The sequence below is a fragment of the Astatotilapia calliptera genome, chromosome 12 (assembly GCF_964374335.1).
Source record: "Astatotilapia calliptera chromosome 12, fAstCal68.1, whole genome shotgun sequence".
NCBI lineage: Eukaryota > Metazoa > Chordata > Actinopteri > Cichliformes > Cichlidae > Astatotilapia > Astatotilapia calliptera.
In genome coordinates, this window is record NC_137433.1 from 13,505,636 (window position 1) to 13,520,062 (window position 14,427).

Here is a 14,427-nt window from a genome sequence, read left to right on the forward strand (position 1 = left end):
GGCTCAAATGCACCTCATGCTTCAGCTCTGTGGAAAATATGGGCTCATTGAGACCTTGAGGCAGAATGTTTGGGAACAACTGACTGAGGACTTGTTTCCCCACCTGAAGAGAAGTGCACAATTATACTACGGACATATGGTAGAACGTATGTCCAGTGAGACCACTTTTAATGCTATATACCCTGAGTTCTACTTTTTTTTTTTAATGTTGTTTTTTGCCTTGTCACCAAATGCACACGAACCAGAGACATACTAGTGCAGAGTTAGGGGGGATTCAAAAACGAAAAGGAACAACAGGTAGACTGAAAACGTCCCCTCTGATCCTGAACAACTGCACCTACTGTCTCGGAGCCTGAGGAGCAAAAGGAGACCACTGAACTTCAACATAGCAACAGAGAGCCCGGTCCCAAACAGTGGCTATATAGCCCAAAATCCCTTTCATTATTTCACTCAGCTGGAGGTGCAACTCTGAACAGTGCCACTGAGTTTGATGACTGAATCACGCGCTCAGTTCTCGTGTTGCAGTTTACCAACTACCACTGGATTTTCAATTGAGCATTTCAACCGCGTTTTCACTTTCATATTTTTTTTTCTAAAAACAAGAAGTCAACCTGTCCAGAGTTTCAGAAAATATATAAAAAATAAATCGATATCAAATTGTCCTGGTCCTACTTCAATTCAACAGCTCCCTGACTTTCAGTTTGTTTGATACATGACAGGCCAATATTTCAAAAGGTTTGATGATCCCAATACACCACTTTCACTTTCAAAAAGGTTATTGCTTCTCTTTTTTCAAAAAAAAAAAAAAAATACACAGTGGACAGAAACTGACAGAAAAGCTATGGAAGACTTACGATTTCTTTTCTAAGCCTGTATCAGTGTTTGTAAACTACCTGAAGTGAGTTTCTTACAAAAGGAACAGGACGAGTTGCAAGTTTGCAAAAAAAAAAATTATCAAAAAAACAAAGAAAAAAAAAACACAAAGTAGTCTGACAGCCTTGTAAACACTTCTTTTTGAATACTTGTGGCCCAAAATGCATATCCTGTCGCTCTCAGCGAGGTGGAACTACAAGCTGACGAAGAGGGTCCATTCGAGTGTCTATCAAGTTTAGTTGGTTTTTGTAGGTGTGTACTGCCACGTACATAACTATGATACATGAATAACATTTAAACAATTACGCCCCTGTTCACCTACAACAAAAACATGGACTTGCTTGCTGAGGACAGAAAACTGAATTTCAAAGCACCATTCGAGGGGAGAGGTCCTTACAGAAGTGATTGAGGCCTTTAAGATAACTGAGTCCCTAACAGGTAACTACAGAGATAAAGGAGACTCATCGGATAGAACTGGTATGTACTTTTAACCAAAAAACAACAACAAAAAGTAAGTGCACAATCAATGACAGGAAAAAAAAGTTTTTAAAAAATTGGCAATTGTACACAATTTTTTGGCTGAGCAGCGTGCAATTCAGCTACAGTATATGTAGGTAAGATATTTTTCTGCACAAATACTCAGTTTACTATCAGCTAAATATCCTGTCTGTTCTCATGCATCTCCTGTCTCTACTTAAATGCATAAACTACAGTACATTGATTAGATTGTCCTCGGTCGTTAAAGAGGAGGGGATTTAGTATAGCCTCTGACTATGGGGCAGCGGCTTGCAGGGAACAAGTTTGCCTCATCTGATTGTAATCAAATGCTACAAAATCAGTTACACTTTAAAATCAGTTGCCCATCATGTCACAGACTAATAAAATAAAATAAAAATCCAGTGATAGCAAGTGAAAATTAGGGGCAGAGCTTAAGTAGACTAGTACAAAATGGACAAGAATGACATGACTTAATTTCTATTCATTCTTGGCTCCACTTCACAATAAAAGATGCAGCCATATTTCATCATAATCTCTCCATTTATTCCATTCCAAAAGTAAAGAGGCACAAAAATCCAAGTGCCAGAATCTAAAACATAAAGCTTGTGGCAAGGCACTAAGTTTAAGATGCCACTTGTTGTGAAGCAGTCTCTCTTTTTTACACTGGCTTTAAACAATTACATTACCTACTGCACAACTTTTATACCTTGTTTTTATGGCTTAGTATTGTTATGTTATTTATGACTCTGCTACTTAATTTCTGCTTGTTCATTTATTTATTTTCTACACAAGTGATTGTTATAAACTGGGAAACATACATTCTTTTGCAAATTGCAATGAATTAGTCTTACATTAAATTAAGAACCTATTCTTCCTAACGAGCATTCAATTACACAATCCAGCCAAAATTTACCAGAAAAAAAAATCATCCCCTATTAGTCTTTGGTGTTGTCTTTTGGCACAAAAATATTTTAGCAGTTTGTACCCTATTCACAAAACCTTGCTGATAATATTCCAAGAAGAAATGCTTGTTGTTTTTTTTGTCTTCAAATAAAGGGCAAGAATTATCGTAGTGAGGTTAACATGAATCAGAAACTGATTTTGTTGAGGTCAGATCAGCTGGCAACCCTGCGCACATCGCCCGCTGACAAAAATATACTTGACTTGGAAAACATTAATCTAAAAAAGTACTGTATATGCTGACAGACAGACATTGGTGATGATGATTAAGAGTGTTTGTGATAAATTCGTACACTAAAGACAATGAAAAGCTAGCTATACCGATTTTGCAAAATTATCCAAATTTTGGTTTGTCGATGAGTAAAGACAACGAATGCACATTCAAAGGAATAAAAAGGACTGCACTCTTAATATAAAATCTGACATAAGCAACAAAACACAAGATTCTTCCACCAAATGCACACAACGTAGGAAATAATATGAAAACTATAAAATTGTCAATCAATTCTCAATTCATTGACACAAATTCAGCATGGACCAGTTGGGACAAAATAAAAGCATAAAGCAGGTGCTCTTCAAAAATAAAGGCATTAACCAGCTGGATGGCGAGTAAGAAAGCAAAAATAGCACAAAAGGAACCACCCAGCTGAGCTTTAAATTAGCAAATTCTAATCATCAACCAGGCCTTTTAAGTGCCTTTTAAATGTGAATATGAATTTTTAAATCACAATGGAAATAAATCTCTATATTCCCACAACACCCCATCCCCGTAATTCAAATAGTATAGATAAAATGCAATGTTACCATATATGTGACTTGTAGCCAAAAGTATTTATGTGATTGCAGAGTCTCATCAAAGCTCAAGACATTTTTACTCAGAGTAAAAATCATCACAATTAAGACAGATTAGCACATTTTATTACTGGGACAGCACTCACCCAAACTGCTAACTCTGCAAAGTGCATCGATACTTTGGATCATCAGCTACCTCTTAAAACATTTACCTCTTAACCTTGACAATACCATAAAGTGGGCTTGACAAAATGAGGAAAACGTGTTACAAGTCTGCACCTGACCCTGAACAATGCAGAAAATGAATATCACAGATTAACTGTCCAATTGTAGAGGACACAATGGAAAACAAACCCATAGCTCTTTCAAATAATGGAAGAAAAACCATGTCACAATGGCTGAGATTCCTTTGTTCTTTCTGCTTGCATATTGTTCAGACTAGTATATTATAGTGATTTAGGTGAACACATCCAGAGCTGTTCCTGGTGTGCTGAGTTTACAATGAGTACTCCCTGCCTCTGTTAGACACTGAGTATCAAACTGGAACCCCAGGAAAAAACAAAAACATATACAATAGTTCTGAATAAACCTCATACAGGGGATATAGAGGAATACAAATTACTTCACTGTATGGATGAGATTCATCCATTACATGGATGGCAGCATCTAAAACCACGCCTAGGCTGACAGAGTGAGATCTCCAGTAGTGATGAGAGATAAAATCCTGAAGTGTTTTGAAGAAAAAAAATTTTATCTTGAAAAATAACAGAGAAATGTCTCTTACTCTGCTCTCCATATTTGCCCAATAGCACACAAGTAGGCCAGCAAGCTTTCTACTCATAACATAGCACCTTCTTAATCATGTTATCCTGGCTAACCATGAAACATTTGACAAGGACTTTGTCCCTAATCCATACAATCAGCAAGGAATATTTCCCCTAAGTATCAAGGCTTTGTGTTGAAAGAATATTCTTTACAGGGTTTGGCAATAAGATACTGTACAAAAAACCTAGAACGGATTTTAAACGTTGAACACATCTGTGCCTGGTAGGTTCTTGGCTATGAGGTAGAACCTGGTGAGTTTCATTTAAGTTAAAATACTGTCTATTATGAGTATGTAGTTGCATCATGAGGTATTGAACGGATATGTCACACGAAGCTTTGCACTGGCAGAAAAATCATTCCTTGTGTGTAAGTGGCCTCCTGTGGCCACATGTGCAAAAACAGGTTAGGTAAAAAGGTGATATGACAAGCATCTTACCAGAGCTTTCACATTATCAATTATTGCAACATGCCTATATAACTCTGTAAATATGTTTTAAAAAACATGGAAAGATAAAAAGAGAAATCAATCCGGGGGTCTTGATTATTGGGACCACCTTAAAAATAGTAAGTCGTTACTCCCTTTACTTGAACGAATCCGATTTCTATAAAGCACCCATTTTCTCTCTGTATTTAGCATCTAACTTTCACAAAACTGACAGAAACCCTCGATGAAAGAAAGGTCCATAGTAGCGGGAGCTGATTCAAAAAGAGGAGAGTCCTTTAAATTGCGCTGAAATAAACATTTCTTAAAGCTTCCTTAACCTGAAGCAGGACCTAAAAATCACATCTTGATGCTTGAGCCTCCTCTGGACTGCACTTTGAACTCTCCTCCATTTCATTGGCTGGTGCCTCTTCTGCATATTGTGCCTCAAAGGCCATCCCCTCAGACGTATCTTCTTGGTCCTTCTGACCTGAGCTTCCCTCCATCCTCTCTGGAGAGTCCATGTGATTGCTGCCCTCTGATGCTCCCAGGTGCTTCTTCCTCAGGTGCTGGTTAAGGGTGCCCTGAAATGGGAAGCATTTCCCACAGATCTGACAGTGAAAGGGCTTGTTGTCCGTGTGGCCACGGATGTGGTACTCCAGCTGGTCTTTCCTTGTGTACTTCTTGCCACAGAATTTACAAACAAATGGGGTGATTCCCATGTGCAGGCGCATGTGGCGGTCCAGGCTCCCTTTCTGATTGAAGGTCTTTCCACAGTAGATGCAAATGAGTCTCTCATTGTAAGGGTACCACTGGCTCCGTAGGCTACGTTCTCGCACATCGTTTTCCAACCCTGTGGGTCCCACAGTTGATTCGCCATCGTCTGAGCCTGGTTTAATATGACTCAGCACCCCTGCGGGGATAGCCAACGGGCGCTTTGCCCTGGCTCGGCCACCTCTGAAGCCACTGAGAATGGAGCGGGAAGGACTGGTGTTGCTGAGGTTGACAAAGCACGGGGAGGACAGCCCTGAGTAAGAATAGGAAGCAGGCTGGATTACAGGACCATAAGAGCCCACAGTGACAGCCACTACCTGGTCTCCATCCACCAACTCTGTGTGATAGCCATCATCACCAGCTGAGGAACTGTCTGAATAAGTGGGCCTATCGGTCTTTTCTATCTTCACATGCACATCTGTTACTTGCCCATCTTTGCCAATCAGTTCCACTTGCTCTGTTTCTCCCTCCACGGGCGCATCGTGCTCTGACACACTATCACTACTGCCACGATCCGAGTGGCCTTCCTCTTGCTGCTGTCTCACCCGGCCCAGGCTTTTTCCTCCCAGCTCCAAGCGCACTTCATTCCCTGCCTGAGTCTGTCGGGAGTAGTAAGGGGGGGAGATCTGGGTGGGATTTATGAAGAGGTTGCTGTCATTGACCCCGTTGCGGCTAGTCTGCAAGCTGTCTTTCTCTGGGCTGCTGACACTAACTGGGAGGCTGATCTTGGAATGGAGGCTCTCCAGGATTTGGGTGCACTTGTCAATGATTGCCTGCATTTGCAGAAAGCTGGCAGCGGTGAGAAAACTGATAATATCTTTGAGCTGCAGGGACATGTGACCTGTGTAGCAGAAAGCAAGAAGCTGTTCAAACACCTCAGGGCTTTTGATGACTGAAATGGAAAGGCCACTCATGGTGCTCAAAGCTGAGTGGTCACGGAAGTAGGGTGAACTAGCTGCCAGCACGGCCTTGTGGGCTCGAAAGGGCTGGCCCTGAACGTGAACAATGATGTCGCACAGCTTCCCTTGCAGCCGCAACTCATTGAGTTGGGTCAGAACAGTGTTGCTGAACTCCGGCACATCAAACTCGATGTAGCTGCCGTCGTCCATTTCTTGTATACGTTTCTCCAGTTTGTTGACAGCCTGATGGGAGAAGAAAAAAGACAAAATATCAGATGTTGTCATATTAAACTGCAACATTTTAATAGCTTCAAGGTACAAAAAAGCACTGGGCCATGTATACAATCAGCTTTGTGCAGAAACTAATGCCATGTCATTCAAGCCCTGCACTAAATCATACCTTCATTAACACTATAATGTTAAGTAGGTTTAAACTGCTCCTCAAAGCATTTTTAAAATTTGACAAAAAATGAACTCCACTATCAGACAAGCAGGAGAAAATGGATGGATAGATTCCAATTTCTTTCAAGTTCACTCTTTACCCTAACAACCTTCAAACATTCAAGATTTTATGCTTTTCTCATTGGCATTAACCACCAACATGAATATGTGAATAATAATTGTGTTAATTACATATGCATTAGGGTGATTAATATATAATATAATATAATACTAATATATAGACTAATATATCTGCTACAGGCAACTGGATGAATTGACTACCAGTTGGTTTTTGGTTGCACTGCATGTACACACACACGGTTGTCTAGGAATGCAACTGTCACTGCCAGTTGCTGGACTGATTGTGACATGTCAAATTTTAACTTCGGTACCTTACCAAAGCCATTTCTTAATAGCCATTTCTCAACCTGTATGTGCACACACATGCTGTTTAAAAGCAGCACAAACTGAGTGCTTAATACAATGTGAAAAAAGATGCTTGGTTGAACCACGTAGCTCACTTAAATTTTTGCCAAAACAGTGCCCCTGCAATAAATTACAGCAACGAGGCAATTATTAGATTCTCAGCCATGGCTTTGGGTTGGCTGTGGATCACGAGGTAAAGCAGGTTACCTACTAATCGGAAAGTCGGTGGTTCAAAACCTGAATAATCCAGTCTGCTGGCTAAAGTATCCTTGGGCAAGATACGAACCCCAAGTTGCTCTCCAAGTTGTTCAGTGTAGTGTGAATGGTTGTGAATTTTAGATTGAACACACTTAGGTGTAGAAAGAAACTCTGGATGAATGAGGCATGTTTTATGGAGTGTTTTGAGTGTTTGAGTAGAAAAGTGCTATATAAGAACCAGTCCATTTACCATTTATTTCTTCTGATGTGACTGTTAGATAATCCTCTGTCAGGTTTTCCCAGTCTGTGCTGTGGATGACACATCAACTCGCTTTAGTTTCAATTTGGGAACGTCTCCTCTAAGAACGTTCTATCAATTTCTTGGACATTAGTGCAGTAGGACATGTGAAGCAGAGAGAAGATAAGAGACTACAGTTGTTGACAACACCTGAGCCTACTGTAAATGTATATCTAAAACCCAGATGGACAGACACCAAAAAGATCCCAAATGTCAGTAATTATGATGAAGGGAAGTTAGTCCTGGCCAGAGCACTTGCAACTGTACTGCTCAGTTGCAGATAAACCACCAAACAAACAATTCATTTCAACAGATATGGTCAAAAGAAGACAATGAGATGAAACCATGTTTTTGAAGTAATGTCTGGATGGTAGGTGCTTTGAAAATGAACAATGTGGAATCTGATTTCATTCTTTCAGCTCTGAAGAATGTAGCATTATCATGGGAAGATCTCAAAAGCTCTCTAAAATCTTCAGAAAATAATTACGTAAAAACCTCAGAGAAGAGCTTCAAGTCATTTGAAAAAAAGTCATTTCACTGTAAGTACAAACGGCTACAAGTGAGCTCAAACGGCTGCCAGTTTGTCCAGACTTGCTGCTCTGCTGACATGCATTTACAGTTATAAAGCGACACAATGCACTTGACCTGCATGGGAAGCAAGCTAGGTAACAGCCCTTGCAAACTAAGGCCTGACAGTAAATACAACATCACACTTTCTGGAAAAATGTGCTCTGGTGAAACAAGGAGAGGTATATATCGAAAGTAAAGTCAAACACAGACCAGAGACAGTTTTTCAAGAAAACAACATCATAACAACACTCAAACACAATAGTGGAAATACCTTAGGAAATGGGCAACTTGCTGAATCAGCTATGAATTTTGAATCTCGAAAACTGGTTGACGTTCATTTAAAAACATTTTGTTCAAAACTGCTTCCATTTTTGACCAAAGTTGCCTACCAGAGTCTGGTGGACAATTAGGCAATAATGTCTACATTTACTTCTAGGGAGCTGCTCAAGTACTGTATAGTCCATAGTAGTGTAAAGTAGGAGTGCTGGATATCTTGGTAATTTTCTTGGAAGGCAACATGTAAAGTTAATAAAGTGTAATTATTATTGAATAGAGAATTTCAGTTTCCCATGCTTTATCCTATAGTTTAATGTCTTTAAACTTCCTTACATTTACTACTTACTCGCTGCTGCTAGTAAAGAGGGAGTTGAAAGTAAAGTAACTCTAAGAAATGAAAGTGATAGAGAGATTATGTTCCTGTGTCCCGCATACACTGACTGCATTGTGCTATATCAGGCAGTTAGTCGTGCCATAAAGATATGTGTATACCTTGTTTGGCAGAGAAAGAAGAAAATCTGGTTCTGCCTGGAAGATGAGCGCAAGATAACCGTTCTTAAAAAGAAAAACCTTTTTTCATACCTAGCATGAGCAAGAGGAAGTACACCGTCTTTTAAATTTGCTGTTTGAGCTGTTCTTTCTTGATGAGCATACCTCCAATAGCTAAATTAAAAGGTTTACAACCTAAAAGTTGCAACTTTCAGGGTTTCACTTTCATGCCCCCATCAAAGTGGAGGGGCCAATGTTGACAACTGGCACACTAAGCTTCAACAATAATATATTGATTTAAGGTGGATTAAAAAGTATCAACAAATGGAAATCCTGCCTTCCTAGACAAACTAGTTAAACAACACTGGGAACACTTCTGTTTGTAAAAGCGAATACATTTATCTTGCAAACCTTAACTGGTGTGTCAGTTCTCCAGAATAGACTTCCTCCCTCTCAACTCCATCTGCCCTTAAATAATCTATCCCTCTGCACCTCCTCCATCCCTCCTGCCCCCTTGCTGGCAATTCAGCATGATCTTCTGTGCATTTAGTCCCTGTCAGCACTTTGGGAACACTTTATCTAGTTGCCAAAGCGTGCCAAGACACCTGTCCAACAAACCATATGTCGTGATCCTGGTTTAGGAAAGGAGAAGTGGTAACAAAACATAAAGAACCCTAAAGCAGACATGCATTAGTTTCACTTCCTCCATAGGCAGCATTCAAATACAACATCTTCATACACATGCGCAAAAAAAAAAAAAAAAAGATTCTAGCAATGGCTGCCAACAGCATGCATGTGAGAAGGAGCCAAGTGGAAGGGCAGCCAAAGAATGCATGCTCAGTAGTTGAGATGCACATGCTGAGTGAGGGTCACATGCTTGGCTCACATGGGAAAGCTGAAAATGTTTAAACTCAGCTCAAAAATTACATCTGTGGCTCAAGTTCCTTGTCTGGTAATAGACCAATCTGATACAGCTGCTTCATGTAGGCAGGTAAAAAAGAAAGGGATATTTTACATAACCAAAACATCAGCGTAACAGTGATGGAAAGATGTCACACAAAGTTTGGATTCTAAAATGCTGCCATTTCACTGAAAGTCTAAGTCAGCAGGCAAACACTGTATGCTTTCTTCAACATCAGGACAGAAGTGCCTCACAAGCAAAAGGCTCGGGGAGCATTTTTAATGAGATTTAAAAAAAAATTATATATATATATATATATATATATATATATATATATATATATATATATATATATATATATATATATATATATATATATATACACACACACACACACACACACAAAAGTAAACTAGATTGTGATACACCTAGGGGAGGGTACGATGTGAGACTCTTAGGAGTGAAAATAAGGCACATTCTGAAAAACGTTAAGGCTTAGTAAAATATCACAAAGCAGAGCTAAATATTGGATGCTTAGCCTTTGGGTGTCTTCGCTTATTAAATTTGTTTGCAGTACATAAGTGGAATTCAAGAAAATGCTCATCCTTCGTTTCTGCCTACTCACATGCTTATGAGATGAACACAGTGGAAAACTTTATAGTAGAAACCATCCATATCTATAATCTTACTGCACTCCCCCCCACACACACACAAAGTACTTACATTCATAAACCACTAATGAGGAACAATTGACTAACACAATCATACAGCAATGTAAGCATTCACATGACTTGTTGGTGACAGTGTGCTCCCCAAAGATAAGATTCTAGATAACATACGAGGAGGTTAATGTTATCGTTCCTTTTTCATCATATGCATTCACTACAAGCAGCAGCTGAAGAATTTAGTTAGGAGTAACTAACCTTAGCACAAAAGGTAAGGATATTTGTGTTTAGTCGATTAATTCTTTACTGTAACAATGCTTCTTTGCAATACATCTTGTAATTTTGGAAAGTTTGCTTATTTCCTCTTAAATGGTGCCATGTTCCTATAGAAAATGAATTTTTGGGTTGAGCAGCAGAGATAAGTATAGGCGTTGCATCCATGAAAAACTTGGCAAATCTTCTCTGCCAGTGCCAAACAGCTTATTCTGTAATTGACTCTTGTTTGGTGTTGTTTATTAGATTGGATTATTAAAATATGAAGAAATGAGAGTTATTGGCAGTTCTACAATTCATTAAAGCTCATTATAAATTAGTACCTACTTGGATGGACTCGACTCCTCTCAGATCAACTGGTTTTCCATTATAATTTAGTGCCTCCTGATTCGTGCGGTCATTATCATGGCAACGTGTAGGAGCGTGCCGCGACATAGTTAATATGCGACAGGAATGTTACAAAAAAGGTGGATGTCAAGGCAAGAACATACCTGGTGTTTGGTCTGTGGCTTTTCATCAGACTCACGGAAAACAAAAATGGCGGTTTTGATTTTCGTCAACTAGACGCTCTCATGACTCATCCTAGTGACACTACTGACCAGCTAATTGGTGCAGTCTGACGATGTGACATTTTAGAACCTGCTTGGATTCCCTGGAAACCTGGCCAAGCAGGTACTAAAAAATTACCTGGTACCAGGTACTTGGACCTAATGGAAAACCCTGGAAACCATGGCAAACTGTGCCAAGTCGATCCTAATGGAAAAGGGGCTTAATTCAACAAACTGGGGTCTCAGTAGCACCTGGAAGAACCATACATAGCCAGAACAGCCTGCCACCCACTCCTAATGCTGGTGACCAACTTGATTACACATTGCTGTCGGATGGCATCCCATGCTTAAACCAGCATTGGTGAGCTAGAGGGGCTGTGTTGATCACTCTAGCGCAAACTGCACACCCAGGTTTATCACACAATTGTTTAACGGGATTCGGGTCAGGACTGCAGGAAGCCCATTCAACCCTCTCCATTCCCAAATTCTGGAGGTAGTCTATGATAAAAACCACTCTGTCAAGTTTTTCATGGGTGCAACCAACATCCTTGACTCAGCAGCTCAACCCACAAATGCATTTTCCTTACAAAGGCGTCATCATTTAGGGGGGAATAAACAGGGTTTCAAGCAGTATAATCTTTATCGCTATTGCAGTGTTACAACAATTATTGATCCACACACAACCTTGTCCAGTAAAATTTGCACAAACTGTTTGTGCCAGGTTTAGTTAAAGGGCAACCCAGTTCACACAAACAACAATACTTTATGACTTTTCCTTTTCTGGATCAGTTGTCACGCATTCCCTGACAAATTTTCTACATCATATGAACAGCACTTTTAATGACCAGCAGCAATTAGCTGAGCCATCACTTCACTACACTGTATTTATACCTGGAGCAAATCTTACACTGTTACAACTACTGATGGTAGCAAAGCAGTTATCGCATGTCTACATTTTACTTTGTTATAAATACTGTACAATTTAATAAGACAATTTAAGGAAATGCATGAGAAAATATTAGAGTTTAGGTTATAATATAAAAGAACATCAACACAGTAACATTTATATAAAGAATTGAGAGATAAACATCACAAATCATGACAAAAACACAGTGGAGAAATTATTATTATTTTGAAATTTGCATGGCACTGTAATGTAACTGAAACAGACAAAATTACTACAGGCAGTCACTATATTGCCCCAATAATCTTCTAAATGACCAGGTTACAACACAGAGCTGTTTTAGCATATAACAATGTACACAGCTAACTCTCCTGCTAACTGTCTTGTGTTTCATAACGCAATATTGCTGCTTCTCCAAAACAGAAAGCAAAGCAAAAAAAACAAAAAACAAAAGCGGACAGTTGGGCGGGTTTAAACCATATTGCCAACTCTTAACTGTATTAGTCCCACTCTGATCTAACATGACTCGTAATATATATGATATTACTACTGTTTTCCGATATAGTTATTAACGAATAACACAAGTTGGTGGTTTCTTTGTAAATTATCAACACATTTAAATGGAAAATATAAGACAACAGCAATAAGCACAAGTGCTTGGTGACAATGAACCCAGGTATTCCTTATAATGTGTCTGACAGCTCGCCATGATGTCTCTGCACTTTGCCCTTCACAGTTGTAACATCACTATGAGTTAGTAGGCACCGACTTTTCCAAAGAGCCCTGCTACATTGATATGTTCTTTAGTCTTTATGTTTAAAACCTGCCTTATGAAAACGAAATTAGATGCAGGCTACTATCTGATATGTAAAATAAATGGGGGACCGATGCCACCCTGGGAACGAACAATAGGGTTAAAAATAAATCGTACCGTTACAGCTAATTTGGTGCGTTAACTTATTATGAGCTCCCTTTACCTGTGTCACCCTGGTTTGTGCATGGGAGAATATTAGCATGCAGCGCCTATCTAACCGCACATGCATGTCTTTCCATTGCGGAGCCAATGCAGGGTGTCTCAAACTTTAATGCAAACGCTTCGTTGATAGTTACTGATTTGGGGAGGGGGGGTCTACTCTGCGGAGCAGCTAATGTTAGCGCTAGCTTGACAATTTACAGCCACCGGCTTTCTGTTTACATCTCCCCTGCTTCTCACTTCTGCGGTATCTTCTAGTTAGATTAAGGTGGGTTACAAATTTGCTTCAGTTCACCGGGCCGAGACATCCAAAAGTATCAAGCACCGCTCAAGCAGCGGCTAACTAGCCACATTAGCTACCCTAGAATCGAGCTTTATTCCAGAAAAAAATACATAACTTTCAAAGAGACTTTATTCCTGTGTAAGCTAACGAGCTGAACACGTTTTCTGTGGCTTTAAAAAAGCTTGACACCCTCACACGATTTAACTAGGCAACAACGTCGAACACGGGCACAAACTATGTAGGCTGTCATATGAAAGCGGTATCATGCTAGTTAGCTTATGCTAACAGAACTAGCTTTAGGAGCAACCGCTCAGTAGCGACCAGTGCTAGCTAGGAGCTAACGTTAACTAGCAATTAGTTGCTAGCGGTCGCGGGTAATAACTCCTCATTATTCACACTGCGAGAGCACAGAAGAGCCGACTTTACAAGCGTATTTATGGTCACCAGTCCATGCCAGATCTTAAGTCCACCAAACTCACCGTCTTGCAGATTAGCATTAAACGTTGTCCATTCCCTTCAGTGGTTCGCTAACGCTACAGCCAGGCCTCCCCCCCTCTCTAGTCCAGATGTGTCAGACAGTTGCTGCTGCAATTTTTGCATCAACAGGAAGTGTTCTTTAGGCTCTTTACATTCATTCTATCAGCGTGGTTTGCAGCAGCCCCTCCCTTGCTTCATGTCAGCGTTGCATACTGTAACATCGTGTTCCCAGTATAGAACGTGATGGAGGACGCGCACAGGCGGAAAAATAAATGTAAAGTAACCCACAGTCGCGCTCTGATTGTTTTCTACAGATAACGTGGCTATACATTCTCTTATACGTCTACGCCCATAACGCGGCAGTGTACGTCAGATTCGCGTGCTTTCACTTTTGCTAAGCTCTATAAATCTGTATTTTTTATCTCTATAATCTTGTAAATTTGGTAAAACTATCGTTTGCTTTATTGGAATCAAGTTATACCGGCACTTTCCAGCTGTGTAGAGACCCCCACCTCCCCCCTCCGCCCCCAAGATGCACACACACACACACACACACACACACACACACACACACACACACACACATTTTATTGTTTAGTTTAGAAGCATAAGATTATTACCAAAACATCTGCATTATTACCAAGTGTCTTAAACTCTGACTCG

The 14,427-nt window shown here is 40.0% G+C and overlaps 1 protein-coding gene across 2 annotated transcripts; it reads right to left on the reverse strand.

Annotated features, from left to right (window-relative positions):
* Positions 1 to 4,578: 4,578 nt before the first annotated feature.
* On the reverse strand, positions 4,579 to 14,076 carry zbtb34 (zinc finger and BTB domain containing 34). 2 transcript variants are annotated; one of them, XM_026187788.2, is made up of 3 exons: positions 13,767 to 14,076; positions 7,358 to 7,416; positions 4,579 to 6,285 (listed from the first exon to the last, which is right to left on the reverse strand). In XM_026187788.2, exons 2-3 carry the CDS (start codon positions 7,358 to 7,360, stop codon positions 4,723 to 4,725), a joined length of 1,566 nt encoding a protein of 521 aa, XP_026043573.1. In that variant the 5' UTR covers positions 7,361 to 7,416; positions 13,767 to 14,076; the 3' UTR covers positions 4,579 to 4,722. The 2 variants fall into 2 exon arrangements, with proteins under 2 accessions (XP_026043573.1, XP_026043572.1); XM_026187787.2 differs by lacking the exon at positions 7,358 to 7,416 and having other exon boundaries at positions 13,767 to 14,045.
* Between the last annotated feature and the right edge of the window lie 351 nt (positions 14,077 to 14,427).